Source organism: Eleutherodactylus coqui, chromosome 5, assembly GCF_035609145.1.
Source record: "Eleutherodactylus coqui strain aEleCoq1 chromosome 5, aEleCoq1.hap1, whole genome shotgun sequence".
Lineage (NCBI taxonomy): Eukaryota > Metazoa > Chordata > Amphibia > Anura > Eleutherodactylidae > Eleutherodactylus > Eleutherodactylus coqui.
Window position 1 is genome coordinate 67,895,058 of NC_089841.1, and position 19,427 is coordinate 67,914,484.

The 19,427-nt window shown below is 47.2% G+C and overlaps 1 protein-coding gene across 4 annotated transcripts; it reads right to left on the reverse strand.

The window, feature by feature from the left end:
* Positions 1-270: 270 nt before the first annotated feature.
* LOC136627506 (uncharacterized) lies at positions 271-19,427 on the reverse strand. Of its 4 annotated transcripts, XM_066602671.1 has the most exons (4): positions 19,340-19,427; positions 13,816-13,869; positions 5,669-5,814; positions 271-5,395 (listed from the first exon to the last, which is right to left on the reverse strand). In XM_066602671.1, the coding sequence occupies exon 4, from the start codon at positions 5,382-5,384 to the stop codon at positions 3,090-3,092; it is 2,295 nt and encodes a 764-aa protein (XP_066458768.1). In that variant the 5' UTR covers positions 5,385-5,395; positions 5,669-5,814; positions 13,816-13,869; positions 19,340-19,427; the 3' UTR covers positions 271-3,089. The 4 variants fall into 4 exon arrangements, with proteins under 4 accessions (XP_066458768.1, XP_066458767.1, XP_066458769.1 ...); XM_066602670.1 differs by lacking the exon at positions 5,669-5,814; XM_066602672.1 differs by lacking the exon at positions 13,816-13,869 and having other exon boundaries at positions 19,340-19,350.

The window sequence follows — 19,427 nt, forward strand, 5'->3', positions numbered from 1 at the left end:
ACTGAAAGTTTTTATTGGTAATGGCTGCAGCTCCGTAATGCAGTTATAGCTCGTATATTTATACGAGTGAATCAATTTTAACATGTTTAACATGTTTCATCTGTAAGAATTAATCATAACGTAAAATCACAGCAATTTGGGGTAAACCGCATGCGGTTTGTTGCACATTCTTTGACTGTGTGGCTCACCTACCACAATGTGTGAACGTAGCCCAAATGTACGTACTTTTAGACAAAAACGATCCATTAACCGCCACGATCCACCGCGGCATTTCCAAACTACATTTTATTTCTCATTACTTATACAACGGCGACATATTTTACAAAGTTTCAAATATTTTTGCATACGCTTACTAGGTCTCACACTGAAACAGGATCTTCTCCGGTCACATCCAAAGCTTTAAACATTTTGCTTATCTCCCACGAGAGAACGGTGCATTGTGGGAGCTTAAATAGTAGTTCACATAAACCTCACATTCATAGCAGCAGCAAGCAGAATTGCATGTGACTGGAATATGAGGCTGGCAAGGACTCAGGATCAGCGCAGATTGAAGTAAAGCAAAGTATCCGCAAAGTCGCCCCAAAGTATTTTTTTAAAAAGGCAGAATTTCTAATGTTTTGCTTCAAATTAAAATTCACAAATCTTTATTGCTTTTCTTTCAAAAATTATTTTTCGATTCACCAAAAACTTTTAGAAAATGTATATAGATTTCTGTTGTTTAAGGACGGCTTCACATGGGCATAAGAGCAATCGTGTGCATATGGGGGTATATCACAGTACTTTTTCTGCCCACAGGGCATGCTCATTTGCCTGCGCCAAACAAATGCACCAATTGAAATGACTAATTAGTTCCAAGTGTGTTCTTTTGCCAGCAGAATTCTTTCACACAGCTATTTGCTTAGTGCACACGCATTTGCGCACTCCCCATTGACAACTATGGGGACCTTTGGTATGGAAATACACAGAAAGTATATAGAATATGCTCTATCTTTTTTTGCATGGCCGAAATGTGCACGCAAAATACATGCATATGAACAGAGCCATTAAAATAATTTGGGGTTTTTCACTGGGTATTGCGCGCACAAGTTTTGCATGTGCAAATATGCCCGTGTGATGCCGGCCTATGTCTATCTTTAATTCTGGACAACTTTACAAATACTTCTCCTGTGCCAATTTTGAGATGTATCACGGTTTTACATTCCAGACATATCCAGAACTGCATTCACTATTCCCCTGCCCTTGTGGTACCAGAGTGCAGTGGATTGTGGGAGCTCATGACCATAAGATAGGCCATACTCATAACTTATATGCGCCACACGTAGTCGACAACCTGTTGGGCATTTGACACCGACAAGTCCTCCCGTGTAAAAGCAGATTAAAGTGAACCTCCAGGCCTGGACAAACAAAGATGGCCACCTCAGCTTCTTTGACTACGGCCCCTGCACATAGGCGGAAATACCGCAGCGGGATTTCCCGCAAAATTTCCACCCCTGACCGCTGCCATAGGATTGCATTAGAAAACGTAATCCTAGGCAGACGGGCGCGATTTGTCAGCGTGAAAACACACGCGGAAAACAAACCGCGGCATGCTCTATTTCTGTGCGGGTCTCGCAGAGGCCCACACAGAAATGTCAGTGAAGAGCCGCCGGCTCCGCTCTGCGCATGCGCCGGCTGGATGGCAGCCGGCACATCACAGAGCTTCAGAGATGCCGGGAGAAGGTGAGCAGCAAGCCTCTGAGGGGCATGAGTCTGCATCGGATCCAACCCGGCCGTCTACAGTGCAAGGCAGGAGGGTGAGATTTTACAGATCTCCTTAACACATCACAGATTTTCTTTGCTACAAAAAAAGCAGGAGATTTGAAAGACGCTGCGGTTTTGAAGTTTGCAACAAGTTAATTAGGTTTTGATAACTGCACATATCTGCTGTGGATTTTCTCCACGGAGATCAATGGGTAACAAAATCCGCACTAAAATCTGCCACTAGAGTAATGTTGCATTTTTTGCTGTTTTTCTGCTACAAAAACACACTGAATCTGCTTAAAAATCTGCGTTTGTTGGGGTTTGAAAATAAGCTTGCCAGTGTGAACGCAGCGCAGGACCTACCGCCACCGCATCACAAGAACGCAACACATTCCGCAGCAGAAATCCACATATACAAGACGCAACTACATGTACAAAATCAGCTGCAAATCCCGCAAAGCTCATTAACTCGGCCCGAAATGGGAATCTGCAGTAGAATTTCACACCTCAAACGTCCTATGTGAAGACTGCATGCGGCTCCGACTGGCCAGCGCTGACTAATCAAAGCAGGGGTAGGGTTTGGATTAACGATGCATACTAATGCACAGTGTCCACCAAGTAGTCGGAGAAGCCGAGGCGGCGATGTTTGTCCAAGACCAAAGGGTCGCTGTAAGTGCGGATCCCTTCAGTCAGTCACTGCTGTCCTGTCCGGATTCTAGTTACCAGTCTTGCGGATGTGCTGGCCGGCACGCTGGCGCACATACGCAGTACAGATATTGCCACGCCATTGATAGGCAATGACGTGGATTCCGCGGTCTTTCCACAATGATGATTGCGGAAGGGCCGCGGGTCAGGCGGCTTTCATTGACTTCAATGGAAGCCGTCCACACAGAATCCGGCTCAAAATAGAGCATGCTGCGATTATCCTCCCGCGAGCAGAAAAAAATAAATAAATATCGCAACTGGTTTCTGCTTGTGGGCATGAAAAACCTGCTTTGGCATTGCATGCTTATGGCAAGTATTTTTTGCGTAATCCGAAGGTGGACGCCCGCTTAGGATTCTGCAATTCAAATCCGGCCGTGTGCATTCGGCCTTACATGTAAAATATAATAAAATATTGTTGCCAAAAGTCTTAAGGCAAAATAATTCTCGATACAGAAAAGCACCATCTTCACAGGGTGAGGTTACCCGTTGCATCAAAATGATTTACCACAATATTCGTGTTTTTCATACATCTATAAATCCAGTCAAGGCAATGGGAAAGTCTCCAAACTGCAATTACAAAACGACCTTCTTAGAAAAGGTTACAAAAAATAAAAAAATAAAAGTTTCAACATGAAACATCATTATCAAGTATTGTCCAAGTTTGGGGCACTTGGGCGTTTCTGGCGTCTCAATGGAGGCTTTAGCAGTAGAGGAGGACGAGTCAAATTTTGCTCCATCTTGTTTTTTTTGCGCACTGAATTAACCACATCTCTTAACAAATCAAAAATGAAGTCCTGGCCTTTGCGCTCGTAAAGCGCTTTTACTATCCGTGCCTTACGGGGCTTGGTAGCTTTGGCACAATGTTCAGGGATCTCAACTGTTGTTGACTTCTTCAGGGCAGCTTGAACTCTTAGAATATTTCGGTTATGATCCAGCGCCGCCAGCTGGGTCCTGGCAACCACTCCGTCAATATATAAAAGGAGCTGCCTAGTTCGATATTTGCGACATGCACTGTGGAAGACCTCCAGTGCATCTGCATGGCAGAAGAATGACACTTGTTTCAAGTCTTTCTGCAATGAAGGGCTAAGAACAATTTCTCGAAGTCTACGGTAAGCCAAGGAACCCTTGGAAAGCCACTTGGTAGGTTTCGAGCTGCTAGACCGGGGCACATGGTGCTGGCACTTCCAGTAGTCAGAATTGGAAGTCCATTCATGAACATTAAGGACATGGTACTGTACGGCATTCCAACGGTCCAATAACTCTTCTCGATTTTCATCGCAGGTCTTGATGCACCACCACAAGTGTGATTTGATTGGCAATGCCCATTGCGAAAGGATTTCACAGTGCTTTTTCTTGGACTGAGCAAGTATTTTATTATTAATGGATCTTGCCACATGCCATGGGTCAAAACGGTGAATAATATTGGCATAACCGTCCTTCATTATTTTTCTAATCCCGACATGACAGTCGGTGGTTACTATTTTCACATTGATCCCTTTTTCTAATATGTGATTCAGTGTCTTCTTAAATGCTATATTCTCAAGGTGAGCTTGAGATAAAGTGGGCAGTAGCTGCTGTATTTGAAAACCAATAATCTTTTTAGTCTCAGCATCCATCATGGTATAGATACAATACTTAGCCAAGTGGCTGGGTCGGTCGATTTGGCAGTCCCCTGTCAGGCACAGTGGTTTATCCCTTTGGCGGGTTATAATAGAATGCTGTTCCAGAAGCCAGTGCCGATTTAAGGTTGGAAACAAATATGTCAACTGGTGTTTGTAATAAGTGGATTTTCCAATAAATTTCAAGTTCAACAATTTTACCATTTGAAGAATCTTGAGGAAACTGGATCCACTATACAAGATAGCAGCGGCCGCCAACACATCTCCTAATGGTTGTGTGCCTTGTCTCGGCTGGCTCTCCCATATGGTTTTGGTGTGACCACTTGCACATTTAACCTCTACGATTACGGAAGAGCCCATGAAGCTCTTCCGTACATGTGTTACACGATCCTCACACTGACTTTGTGCCTGGCACTGTATCATTGCAAGAAGTTTATTGAGGCAACTTTCAAACACTATAAACTTTTTTTCTCGTACTGGACTTTTGGGACCTTCATAGATGCATTTGAATTCTCCATTTTGGACTTCATTCTCATCTTCTTCATCGCTTTCAACATAGAAATATTCATCTTCCTCCTCTTCGTAGTCAGATTCATGAAAGGTGGAATCAATTTTCTCAACGTGTTTTGGGTATCTTGGATCCCTCGGACCCCCATGTTTCCTTGGTAAGGAATGAACACTTTCTGGTAGTGTCTCAGTTTGTCGTTTGAACATTCGTACTGACGTTTGCGTTTGTGCGTGTTTTTTCCCAGGCTTTGGTGTGACTCCCCCAGATCCAAATCTATCATGATTCCCAGAATCTGTATTGGTACCTTGATCAACCACTAACCTCAGCATCCTACAGGGTTCTGTACCGGTGGACGGTGGGTAATCAAGAAGCATTGTTTCATCTTCTCCTATTTGGACAGTATGATATAACAAAGGCTCACTTGAGGTAGAAGGACTTTGGTGTGCTCCACTTATAGAAGTCTGGGATATTTTTCTTTTTTTCCTCTTTGGTCCTTCTTCTCCTATAGGAATCATGGGGTTTGCTAATGGTGGAGGAAATATGGTTGGTATGGAATTTTTTTTCAGTGTACGACGAGCCCCATCGTGCATATAACAGTCATCAGTAAAATGCATGGAGCACATGCGATAGGTATCAGACTTTTTTCCTCGGACGACCTTTGTGACCAATGCTTCCAAGTCTTCACCATATTGACCTGTTTGCTGTAGCCATAGTCTTATGAGGGCTGGGTCGTTTGGAAAGACATGAAGAATGATGCCGGAGTCTCTCGACTTCCACGTGCACACACACCCCTTAACGACACAAGAAGGCATGATAAATCAATCTGTAACAGGAAAAAAAGAAAATTAATGACAAAAGTGGAATATATGTTGACGTTGAAAACATCTCCCCATCCCCTAACCCCATTTCTGGAAGAACGAATCCTCCAATCAAGCAAACAATTTAGCCAGTATATTGTCATCTTAAGGGTAGATATAGGTTTTCTAATGACTCCAAAAAGTTGAAGTCTTTCCAATATACTTATCTACTCCAGCCAACTCCGGGCCCCAGTTGCAACCCTTCGCCCTGCTACTTATTTTGAATGTGGAGTAATGACCTGTCATGCAGAGTATCATCATAACTTTAATGGCCAACCGATCCAGCCAACGTGACGGAGTAAAACATCACTGCGGCGGCATCATCATCATCACCACTTTGCTTTCAAAACAAGATGAAACATACATGAAGAACAGCAGTGGAGGTCTGGAACAGAATTGGACAAGCAAGGATATTAAAAAGTCTGATATTTTTACATTTCAGGTCAACTTAAACCTATTTTTTTTTAAGTGGGTTTCCACGATGGCCAAGATTTTAAGTTACATACAGAAAAAAATGCTCATTTCAGTATAAGTAGTAACTAATCCTGCATTGCTCTAACATGACAGTGTCCAAAGTGACTTCCAGAGTTCACATCAACCAATCATGGAACTGAACTGACCAATGGTTTTAGCATTCTACAAACACTGGACAGCACATCACCTGCAGGGGGCGTAGTATTGATATGAGAGACCCTCACAGAGTGTGTAGAGCGGTTTTGTTCATAAATAGTTTTAAAATCATGGAAAACCCCTTTAAGTGTCTTCAAATCACAAAATATCCATTTTACTCACTTCTGTGTTTGCACATTAACAAGTCAAACTACAAACACATTATTACAATGCAAGTCTGCGAAGTAGTTTACCCCCAAAACGGTTCGGTGACGAAGAGTTTATGAAGTGGGCTCGGCAGCAGAGTCCTCTCCATACCCAGCAGCTATCGGCTGTTTTTCACAGCTAAGGCCACGGGCAACTGCGGTTATCAAAGCCATCTATGATGGCAGCAGTTAACCGTTTTACTAGCTGCGTGTATAAACATTCAGATGGAGGGGAAGTCCTCTAGCGACGCATTGGCACCCATGAAAATGCAATTGCAGGGTACCAAAGGGCTGGAATGGCAGCCAGAAACCTAGTGAGCTCCCAGGGCTCCCATGGATTGGATGCCATGGAGTGGCAGAGCTTGATAGGCAGCATTTAAAAAAAACAAAAAAAACAAAACACTCTAAACTAGATACAAATGTAGGAGAACATTGTTTAAGCTAAAAAAATTTGAAAAGCTCAAAAAAAACAAACAAAAAAAACAAATCACAATCTCATTATAAAAGCTAAAACTAACACAAAAAAAACCAAACATCGACGTGCTTTTAAAAGTCCAAAATATTAAACTATCACAATATCCAACAGGCACGGTAAACACCCCAAATAAAAAAATACAATATATAATTTATTTTTTAATTTAATGTACCACATAACGGTCTGTCTTCATAATTATATATATATATATATATATATATATATATATATATATATATATATATATATATATATATATATATACATACACACACACACACACACACACACACACACACAGAATGCCAGGATTCTAGGATTTTTTTGTTACCCCTGCATTTTTTTTTTTCCTTTCAGCCCATTTAACTTTTTTTACATTTTTCAGCACATTATGTGGTACATTAAATAGTACCATTAACTAATATAACTCTTCCCGCAAAAACACACTCTCATACAGATGGGAAACATTTTAAAAAAAGGTTATAACTAGAGATGAGCGAGCACCAAAATGCTCGGGTGCTCGTTACTCGGGACGAAAATTTCGCGATGCTCGAGGGTTCGTTTCGAATAACGAACCCCATTGAAGTCAATGGGCGACCCGAGCATTTTTGTATATCGCCGATGCTCGCTAAGGTTTCCATTTGTGAAAATCTGGGCAATTCAAGAAAGTGATGGGAACGACACAGCAACGGATAGGGCAGGCGAGGGGCTACATGTTGGGCTGCATCTCAAGTTCCCAGGTCCCACTATTAAGCCACAATAGCGGCAAGAGTGGGCCTCCCCCCTCCCAACAATTTTTACTTCTGAAAAGCCCTCATTAGCAATGCATACCTTAGCTAAGCACCACACTACCTCCAACAAAGCACAATCACTGCCTGCATGACACTCCGCTGCCACTTTTCCTGGGTTACATGCTGCCCCCCCCCCCCCCCCTGCACGACCCAGTGTCCACAGCACACACCAAAGTGTCCCTGCGCAGCCTTCAGCTGCCCTCATGCCACACCACCCTCATGTCTATTTATAAGTGCGTATGCCATGAGGAGGAACCGCAGGCACACACTGCAGAGGGTTGGCACGGCTAGGCAGCGACCCTCTTTAAAAGGGGCGGGGCGATAGCCCACAATGCTGTACAGAAGCAATGAGAAATCCAATCCAGTGCCCCCTCCATCTGGAGCTGCACACGTGGGCATAGCAATGGGGAACCCATGTGCCACACACTATTCATTCTGTCAAGGTGTCTGCATGCCCCAGTTAAAACGGCGTTTTTTATAAATAGTCACAGGCAGGTACAACTCCGCAATGGGAATTCCGTGTGCACCCACAGCATGGGTGGCTTCCTGGAACCCACCGGCTGTACATAAATGTATCCCATTGCAGTGCCCTGGACAGCAGAGCTAACGTCAGATTAAATGTAGGTGGCCTTCGGCCCACCCTGCATGCCCCAACCTGACCGGGGTTTTTAATTCATAGACACAGGCAGGTACAACTCCCTATTGTGAAGTCCGTGTGGATGAACAGCATGGGTGGCTCCCAGGAAGCCACCGGCGGTACATAAATATATCCCATTGCATTGCCCATCACAGCTGAGGTAATGTCATGTTTAATGCAGGTGGGCTTGGGCCCACACTGCATGCCCCAGTCAGACTGGGGTTCTTTAGAAGTGGACACATGCAGTTACAACTCCGTGTGGACCAACAGCATGGGTGGCTCCCTGGAACCCACCGGCGGTACATAAATATATCCCATTGCAGTGCCCAGCACAGCTGATGTAACGTCAGCTTTAATGCAGATGGGCAAAAAATTAATTGGATTACACTGTAGGCGAGGGCCCCAAAAAATTGGTGTACCAACAGTACTAATGTACCTCAGAAAAATTGCCCATGCCCAACCAAGAGGGCAGGTGAAACCCATTAATCGCTTTGGTTAATGTGGCTTAATTTGTAACTAGGCCTGGAGGCAGCCCAGTTAAAATAAAAATTGGTTCAGGTGAAAGTTTCAACGCTTTAATGAGCATTGAAACGTATAAAAATTGTTTACAAAAATTATATGACTGAACCTTGTGGGCCTAAGAAAAATTGCCCGTTCGGCGTGATTACGTCAGGTTTCAGGAGGAGGAGCAGGAGGAGGAGGAGGAATATTATACACAGATTGATGAAGCTAAATGGTCCCCGTTTTTGATGGGGATAGAGAACGATGCTTCCATCCGCGGGTGCAGCCTACGTATTGCTTAGATATCGCTGCTGTCCGCTGGTGGAGAAGAAAAGTCTGGGGAAATCCAGGCTTTGTTCATCTTGATGACTGTAAGCCTGTCGGCACTGTCGGTTGACAGGCGGGTACGCTTATCCGTAATGATTCCCCCAGCCGCACTAAACACCCTCTCTGACAAGACGCTAGCCGCAGGACAAGCAAGCACCTCCAGGGCATACAGCGCGAGTTCAGGCCACGTGTCCAGCTTAGACATCCAGTAGTTGTAGGGGGCAGAGGCGTCACGGAGGACGGTCTTGCGATCGGCTACGTACTCCCTCACCATCCTTTTACAGTGCTCCCGCCGACTCAGCCTTGACTGGGGAGCGGTGACAGTCTTGCTGGGGAGCCAGAAAGCTGTCAAAGGCCTTAGAGAGTGTTCCCCTGCCTGTGCTGTACATGCTGCCTGATCTCCGCGCCTCCCCTGCTACCTGGCCCTCGGAACTGCGCCTTCTGCCACTAGCGCTGTCGGATGGGAATTTTACCATCAGCTTGTCCGCCAGGGTCCTGTGGTATAGCATCACTCTCGAACCCCTTTCCTCTTCGGGTATGAGAGTGCAAAGGTTCTCCTTATACCTTGGGTCGAGCAGTGTGTACACCCAGTAATCCGTAGTGGCCAGAATGCGTGTAACGCGAGGGTCACGAGAAAGGCATCCTAACATGAAGTCAGCCATGTGTGCCAGGGTACCTGTACGCAACACATGGCTGTCCTCACTAGGAAGATCACTTTCAGGATCCTCCTCCACCTCCTCCTCAGGCCATACACGCTGAAAGGATGACAGGCAAGCAGCATGGGTACCCTCAGCAGTGGGCCAAGCTGTCTCTTCCCCCTGCTCCTCCACCTCCTCCTCCTCAACGCGCTGAGATATAGACAGGAGGGTGCTCTGACTATCCAGCGACATACTGTCTTCCCCCGCCTCCGTTTCCGAGCGCAAAGCGTCTGCCTTTATGCTTTGCAGGGAACTTCTCAAGAGGCATAGCAGAGGAATGGTGACGCTAATGATTGCAGCATCGCCGCTCACCATCTGGGTAGACTCCTCAAAGTTTCCAAGGACCTGGCAGATGTCTGCCAACCAGGCCCACTCTTCTGTAAAGAATTGAGGAGGCTGACTCCAACTGCGCCGCCCATGTTGGAGTTGGTATTCCACTATAGCTCTACGCTGCTCATAGAGCCTGGCCAACATGTGGAGCGTAGAGTTCCACCGTGTGGGCACGTCGCACAGCAGTCGGTGCACTGGCAGATTAAACCGATGTTGCAGGGTGCGCAGGGTGGCAGCGTCCGTGTGGGACTTGCGGAAATGTGCGCAGAGCCGGCGCACCTTTACGAGCAGGTCTGACAAGCGTGGGTAGCTTTTCAAAAAGCGCTGAACCACCAAATTAAATACGTGGGCCAGGCATGGCACGTGCGTGAGGCTGCCGAGCTGCAGAGCCGCCACCAGGTTACAGCCGTTGTCACACACGACCATGCCCGGTTGGAGGCTCAGAGGCGCAAGCCAGCGGTCGGTCTGCTCTGTCAGACCCTGCAGCAGTTCGTGGGTCGTGTGCCTCTTCTCTCCTAAGCTGAGTAGTTTCAGCACAGCCTACTGACGCTTGCCCACCGCTGTGCTGCCACGCAGCGCGACACCGACTGCTGCCGACGTGCTGCTGCTGACACATCTTGATTGCGAGACAGAGGTTGCGTAGGAGGAGGAGGGTGGTTTAGTGGAGGAAGCATACACCGCCGCAGATACCACCACCGAGCTGGGGCACGCAATTCGGGGGGTGGGTAGGACGTGAGCGGTCCCAGGCTCTGACTCTGTCCCAGCCTCCACTAAATTCACCCAATGTGCTGTCAGGGAGATATAGTGGCCCTGCCCGCCTGTGCTTGTCCACGTGTCCGTTGTTAGGTGGACCTTGGCAGTAACCGCGTTGGTGAGGGCGCGTACAATGTTGCGGGAGACGTGGTCGTGCAGGGTTGGGACGGCACATCGGGAAAAGTAGTGGCGACTGGGAACTGAGTAGCGCGGGGCCGCCGCCGCCATCATACCTTTGAAAGCCTCCGTTTCCACAAGCCTATACAGCAGCATCTCCAGGCTGATAAATTTGGCAATGTGCACGTTTAACGCTTGAGCGTGCGGGTGCGTGGCGGCGTACTTGCGCTAGCGACGGCTGGACGGTGCGCTGAGAGACATTGGTGGATGGGGCCGAGCACAGCGGAGGTGAGGGTGTGGGTGCAGGCCAGGAGACGGTAGTGCCTGTGTCCTGAGAGGGGGGTTGGATCTCAGTGGCAGGTTGGGGCACAGGGGGAGAGGCAGCGGTGCAAACCGGAGGCGGTGAACGGCCTTCGTCCCACCTTGTGGGGTGCTTGGCCATCATATGTCTGCACATGCTGGTGGTGGTGGCTCCCCGGCTGATCTTGGCGCGACAAAGGTTGCACACCACTGTTCGTCGGTCGTCTGCACTCTTAGTGAAAAACTGCCAGACCTTTGAGCACCTCGGCCTCTGCAGGGTGGCATGGCGCAAGGGGGCGCTTTGGGAAACAGTTGGTGGATTATTCGGTCTGGCCCTGCCTCTACCCCTGGCCACCGCACTGCCTCTTCCAACCTGCCCTGCTGCTGCACTTGCCTCCCCCTCTGAAGACCTGTCCTCAGTAGGCGTAGCAAACCAGGTGGGGTCAGTCACCTCATCGTCCAGCTGCTCTTCCTCCGAATCCTCTGTGCGCTCCTCCCTTGGACTTACTCCAATTACTACTACCTGAGTGATAGACAACTGTGTCTCATCGTCATCATCCTCCTCACCCACTGAAAGCTCTTGAGACAGTTGCCGGAAGTCCCCAGCCTCATCCCCCGGACCCCGGGAACTTTCCAAAGGTTGGGCATCGGTCACGACAAACTCCTCCAGTGGGAGAGGATTCGGAACCATTGCTGCCCATTCTGGGCAGGGGCCCGAGAACAGTTCCTGGGAGTCTGCCTGCTCCTCAGAATGTGTCATTGTAATGGAGTGAGGAGGCTGGGAGGAAGGAGGAGCAGCAGCCAGAGGATTCAGAGTTGCAGCAGTGGACGGCGCAGAATTCTGGGTGGTCGATAGATTGCTGGATGCACTTTCTGCCATCCACGACAGGACCTGCTCACACTGCTCATTTTCTAATAAAGGTCTACCGCGTGGACCCATTAATTGTGACATGAATGTGGGGACGCCAGAAACGTGTCTCTCTCCTAATCCCGCAGCAGTCGGCTGCAATACACCTGGATCAGGAGCTCGGCCTGTGCCCACATCCTGACTTGGGCCTCCGCGTCCTTGCCCGCGTCCACGTCCTCTAGGCCTACCCCTACCACTCAGCATGGTGTATTACCAGTAGTGCAGAAACAGAACGCTGTAATTAAATGTGCCGCTTATTGGCCTGTGGTTGGAGACTGACTTCGCTTACGGAACGCACAGCAGAGCCAGGAAAGACTTTTGCGCAAGCCTGCTGTAACACTTAGCTGGCTGCGTATTAATTAGAACTACTACCCCCAGCAGAGACGCAGTACACTCAGGACGGTCACAGGCAGCCCAAATAGAATGTTTTTTCACAAATTTTTGGGGAAAAGCCCACTGCCTATATACACAGTATATCTCTTTCACTGTCCCTGCCTCACCACTACTGGCCCTGGACTATGTAAAATTACTGCAGACTGAGGACGCACGGCCAATATACAAAAAAAAAAAAAAAATGTGCAACACTGCAAAAAGCAGCCTCAACAGTACTGCACACAGTCAGATGTGGCCCTAAGAAGGACCGTTGGGGTTCTTGAAGCCTAAAATCACTCCTAACGCTCTCCCTATAGCAGCTCCGGCATCAGCAGCACTTTCCCTGATCTCTGTCAGAATGCATCTGTGGCGAGCCGCGGGAGGGGCCGATTTATATACTCGGGTGACACCTTATCTCGCCAGCCACTCACTGCAGGGGGGTGGTATAGGGCTTGAAAGTCGCAGGGGGAAGTTGTAATGCCTTCCCTATCTTTCTATTGGCCAGAAAAGCGCGCTAACGTCTCAGAGATGAAAGTGAAAGTAACTCGAACATCGCGTGGTGCTCGCCTCTAGTAACGAGCATCTCGAACACCCTAATACTCGAACGAGTATCAAGCTCGGACGAGTACGTTCGCTCATCTCTAGTTATAACCCTTGAATTGCAGAGATGACCAAACCAAACAAAAAACATCTTTGGTCTTTAAGGGGTTAAAGGAACACTTCTAACTACGGCCGTCTCACATGAGTGTAATTTAATTGCGTATTACGCATGAAGTGTATGTGTGCATAGTACACGGTAAATGGAGTCCAAGAAAGTATATTGATCCGTTCACACGTGTACATTGTGTTCAATGTGCTCGTAAATAAAGAATGCAGCATGTTGTATTTTGTTGCGTACTGTTCTGTATGGGGGCGTATGAAAATACTGCATATACGCCATTTTTTTTGTTTTTACATGTTGCTTGGAAACATGCCTTAAAAGTTGGAAAATAAAGGAAGCCAGTGCATAACAGCGAGCCAGGCTCATGGGTCCTTTTACACGGGCCGTTCGTCGTTCCGATTTTATGCCTGCACAAACTGAATGACAAATGAATTATGGTTTGTGGTTCAGTCGCTGGCAGCGCTTAAACTGAATGATTGTTCAGATTCTTGCAATCCAGCAAGAACCTGAACGTTAATTGTTCCGTGTAAAAGGGCCCCGATACACCATGCCATGTGTAGTGTATGGACTGAGGGTAGTGCATGACGTGACGGAGCACTAAAGAGGCCCTACGCAACGCTCCGCCCCGAGGCCCTGCACTACACAGCACAGCGGATCAGTTTTCCTTTAAGTTATAAAAAGCTTGTATCAGTGCCCGCTTACCTCTCACGGAGATGACCCCCGGGTAGAGGACAACACCAGGGACCGCTAGCTGTCCTGGAGAGATAAATATAGAGGATTATAATAAAGCAGGTAAGGATTACACTGATGGGTACAGACACGGGGGCATATGGAATTTACAGTAAAATTCCATTAATCCGGCATCAATAGAAGTGATCAGGCATTCTGGACTACTGGGCACTTGTGGACCGTATACAGACCTCACTTGTAGGGGGTAGGAAAAGAGAGCAGAAGCCTAAAATAAAGCATCTACACAAAGTGCAGCTGTACCGATGCGAATGGTTTCTCCTTCAAGGAATCTGCCATATATATAAGATATGGCTTAAGTGCTTAGATACCACAGTCAATGCTGACCGCTGCATCTAAGTGGTTAGACAGAGGAAGGGGGCTACCCCATGTCTATGATTGTCCTGACAACTGAGGCCTGGTGGAGCCTTTCTAATACTTTTGTTAACAGCCAAAGCACAAGCCTTTCTTAACCCTTTCCAATCCACTGCCTGACGTCTAAAGACATTCTGATTAAAGCCTGTACAGCTCCGATGTCAGAAGACATCCGGCAGGGTATTCTTACTGTATATTACTGGCCACTCTATGGTTGGGGGCCTCTCCGGCATGTCACATACTGCAGTACTGGCTCTAGCCAGCAGATGGCGACACTAAAATGGCAGAAAGAGAAAGCCCCCTACAAAACCCTAAATCCAAAATTGGATTGCAAAGGGATAATATTTTCCCCAGAGTATGATGAGCCCAATATATATATATATAAAAAGGCGCATGTTGGTACCTCCAGGTACCTCCAGTTCCGAAGACACAAAAATGCGGATTAGCAGATGAGTTTCCTCATTGGTTTTCAGATAACGTCTCCCTCTTAAATCAATGGGGATGCAAAAATTAAAAGAGGGGAAAAAAAAAAAAGAGCACAAGGATGACACAGATGTGCTCTCCGTTTTTTTTAACCCCTTAACACTCCATGACATGGTCGTTGGAGGTTTGTATGGCGGGGGTGAATCCGGAACCATATAATACAGGTGCCGGCTGTTTCTTACAGCTGACCCCCGCCCTCAGCAGCTGCAATCAGCACTCCCGCTGATCGCAGCTGCTAACCCTTTAAATGACACCAATTCTGACAGTGGCATTTAAATACTTTAAGCAAAATGCAGGTGTCCAGAACGGCATCGGAAAGCTCCCATGGCTGACATTGCAGATTGCCTATCAAGCAATGTAATACTAAGGTATTGCATCATACTGCAGGAGCGATCAAACTATTGCAAATTCATGTCACCTATAGGGACTTAAAAAATAAAATGTAAAAAGCAGTTTCAAAAAAGAAGTTTTGTTAATTATTTAAAAAGAAAAAGTAAACAAAAACCTATTCCCATATTTATGATAAAAAAAATTCTAAATAACCCCCCTCCCCCCCAAACATATCTATCAAAGTGACACAATATTTATCCTGCGCGGTGAACGTTGTCAGAAGAAACACAAGCCCTCAGACACCTACTGCGTTTCCCCCAAAATAAGCCCTACCCCGATTTTCGAGGGCGGGGGGGGGGGGGGGGCTGTGCGAGAAAAAATAGTGGCCCTTCGTACGTTTAGTTTTTTTCATGCAAGAAAAACAGGTGACAAGTAGGGAAAAATGGACACTCACTTTGCATCCGGATGACGCACAGAGATTGAAACTGATTGCAACTGGTCCATTTTTGGTGTACCACAATCAGAGACATTTTCAGCTGAATGAGGCCTCGGCTAAAAACAAGTTCCAGACTATCAGATGCCGGATTAAAGGAATTTCATTGTAATGTTTCTGCTACTCACCTGCATGCATTGCCACCTCTGTCCTTCTCACACAGGAAACCTCCCAATATCAACTCATCCGCTGATAAAACGAAGCTTTCCGTTCACGAATAAAAATCTATTTAAAATTAGCGCACAAAAACTACGGCCATTTTTTTTAAATGAAAGTCTTCCAAACCTTTCATGGACATCGGTGACCGTAAACGTTTATTTCTCATTTTCTACATATTTAGGTGCCCGGCGGGGGGTTCTACATCAGACGGCCAGCATATACAGGCCTGTTGTATAATTTGATCTTCATTTACCGCGGATTACATAACTTTGACCTACGACACAGCGGTGAACGCACCCCAATGTGGCAGCGCCTTTTTCTTCATTTTCTGTTTTCCAAACGCGGTCGGCGAGTTTAATAACGCCGCTATCTTCCCGGTTTCCACAGCGCTGCCCGAGGTCACATATAGATCTCTCTACGGTAATTATCTCTCTTCTCTATACATTCCTGTCTCCGGATGTAACCATGGTAACAGGAAAGCAATCCTCCTCTGGTTATACCGCCGGCGGCATTCAGGGAATTAGAAAATGACGGATGTATAAACGAAATAAGGTTCACGGGATGAAGGGACGGCTTTATATCGTGTTACCACTAAACAGCTTCATTTAAGACCCCCCACTTTTATCTTTTTGCTGGTCAATGACAAACAGAAATGCCTCTTTTATGATATCAGTGCAACAAGAGAAAGAAATGGGGGAAATACAGTGATTCCTGCATTGTGAAAAATAACAAGTATCTGTCTAACCTCTTCTGAATCCCTGGTCTGTGACCGCAGCCGCAGTGTAAACAATGGAGGTTTTCATCACAGTTGCCATGGAGACGTCCAACTCTGTATGGTAAACGAGTTCTGTTTATTTATAACCATTGAAGTAGTTGTAACTATAGCAACCAGGATGAAACCCCCCCCATTGTTTACACTGCAGGCGGAGAACCGTCTCCCAGGTGAAATATAAGATGGTCGAGTCAAATCCCAATTTTGTTCCTCAATTCTACTTCATGACAAATATTAAAGCATCATATATTTAGAAGAAAAAAAAACGCCTACGTCCGTCACAGCGTCCGGTTTTTTGTGTCTAGACTGGTAAATACATCAAAGATTCCTTTTCTATTAGTGGATACAGAGCGGCGCCTGCCGGACAAAATATTGTTAATTGCAGGCAGAGGAATAAGACTTACCAACGTATGAATGATCGTGTGAGGAACGTCACAAGGCATTTAAAGGGTTAACGACTGCAATCAGCGGCAGCCTGCACCAGCATTGTATGGAGCATAGATGTGAAAAACTGACTGTTGCCCCTAACAACCAATCACAGAGCAGCTTTCATTTTACCTCAACACAATGAGGAATGAAAGCTGAGCTGTGATTGGTTGCTATGGGCACCCCAGTTTCATAAACGTCCCCCTATGCCTACTGAACTATCACAGTGAAGTGGCCTGTACCCGTGACCGCCACACCGGCGTCTGACTACATTCACACGGGCGACCACGATATTGGGCAGAGAAACCCGGGTCTGATATATCGCTTGTCAGCGTGCGTTTTACCCGCGGAATCCGAGGCGTTTTTCATGCAAAACCGCCTCCCATCACTTCTCTGATATTCCGATCCTCCGGCGCTTCTTTCACGCGCTTCGGAGGATTGGCGAGCGTTTCCTATTGGTTTCAATAGGAAACATCACATCGCACGCAAAAACAATGGCCGATGCGTTCTGAGGGAAGCGAAAAAAATAGGACATGCAGCGAAGTATCGCCGTGGGGGAAAACATGGCTCATGTGCAGGACTCCTTTCAGAAGGATGGGGTTAATAGTCGCACTCATTTTTGGCATGTCTCAACGCACAAAACTCGCGTGATATTTATGTCCCTGTGAACGTCGCCTTCGGCCGTTCGCACACAGACCGCTTTTTTATCGCTGCATTTCAAACGCTGCACTAGTCACGGTACAACGCCTCCATTGATTTAAATCTGTGTTCGCAGACTAGCGTGCTGGCGCCATTTTCGAGCACTTTCTGCTTTATTTTCGTGCGTTTTATAATGCGTCTCAGCGCCCGTCGCAATGATGGGGTGCGTTAAAAACCGCTGTCAAACACTGTGCATTGCGCTCACAAACTATTTCACACGCAGCATTTTGTGAACACTTGTGAGAGCGGCCATGATCCGCAAAATTACCGCTTCAAAACCAGCGCAGCTGCAGACCAGGAAGTGGCATCGCTCAGTCGCGGGTTGACTGTGTGCCGCGCTCTTGGTGCCAGCAGGGTTCAATACGTGGAGGCTGAAACCAGCAGCGGAACCATGGCCAATACAGCGTCAAAATTCGCACCAACGGATTCCGATGCGGCATTTCTACATCCAAATCCACGGCGTTTCCGCCACACGCGAGCCTCAAGAGGACAGTCTGCTGCGACGCGGCTCCGAAGTACATTTAACTCTTACCAATCCAATTTTAGATTTAGGATATCCTAAAAGGCTTTCTCTTCTTGCTGTTATACAACGGTGCCCCCTGCTGGCTAAAGCCAGTGTGTGCGCGCCAGAGAGGCTCCGACAGCGGAGTTGCTGTCAATAGACGGTAAAAATACCCTGTTGGACGTCTTCTGACATTGGAGCTGTACAAGCTTCAATCATAACGTAGGAAGACGTCAGACAGTGGATTGGAAAGGGTTAACCCTTTCAATTGAAGGGGTGACGTCTGCTGAGAATCCGTGTGAAAATTTGTACCAATAGTAAGAATATTTCCCTGTGAATTGCGCATTGTGCGAATGTACCCTGTTCACACGTACGGATTTTGATGCAGATCCCTTTAATTGAAACTGTGAAATCCACCACAGATCTACAGAAAACAGGCTCGCATCCGGGAAAACCGCACCTTCCCGAGCGGGATATCGCGCTCGCCTGTGTGAAATTAGCATTAGGCGGTCTTCAGATTTAGGGCTGTACGTGCGTAATATGCGGTAGGGTAGAACGCGCTGCGGTTTATTTTACACGCATATCGTACGCAATGATTACGCAAGTGTGAATGGACCAATGAAAATCAATGTACTTACACTGACTCCATCACCGTTTATTATGCGTGCGTACATCGGGCGCATAATATGCAATTAAATTACGCTTGTGTGAGCCCGGCCTTGGATAGATTCATTTCAAAATATCGGTGCCCGCCAAGATCCCCCGACCGGACGCCGCCGGATGTCTTGTGGGGTTTACTGAAGGCCATGCATATAGTAACAAGCTGCGAACAACTGGCGCCAAAGACGAGACACCATACGGTAGGACGCCGCCATTACTGCTGTCACACTAGCAGATGTCTTCACTAATATGCGGACTTCCGTACAAAAGTGCGTGGACGGTGGAGACGCCATTATCAGTATATAGTCAGGCAGCATACAAGGTAACTACAGAGCAGGGTCCAGAGAGAAGCAGCAGGGATTACACCATTATTGGGAATCACCCTGTGTAACTGGATTATAGATTTACATACATGAAGTCACTACATTACAGGCAAGTACAGCAGTGTCTATGGGGCGGAGGACTCGGCTTCCCTGCAGGCAGGGGGCAGCAGAGAGCCGCCGCACACAGCAGTCAGAGACAGCACAGAGCCACTGCCGCACACAGCGGGCACAGGCAGGTATCGTGCCCGCAGCAGCTAATGCCGGGTTCACTTACTTACCAGCAATGAGTCCTCCCGGGCACACACTGCGCATGTCAGGAACTCTGCATAACTACAAGCGCGCTGAGCCCAGAGACCCGAAGGAACA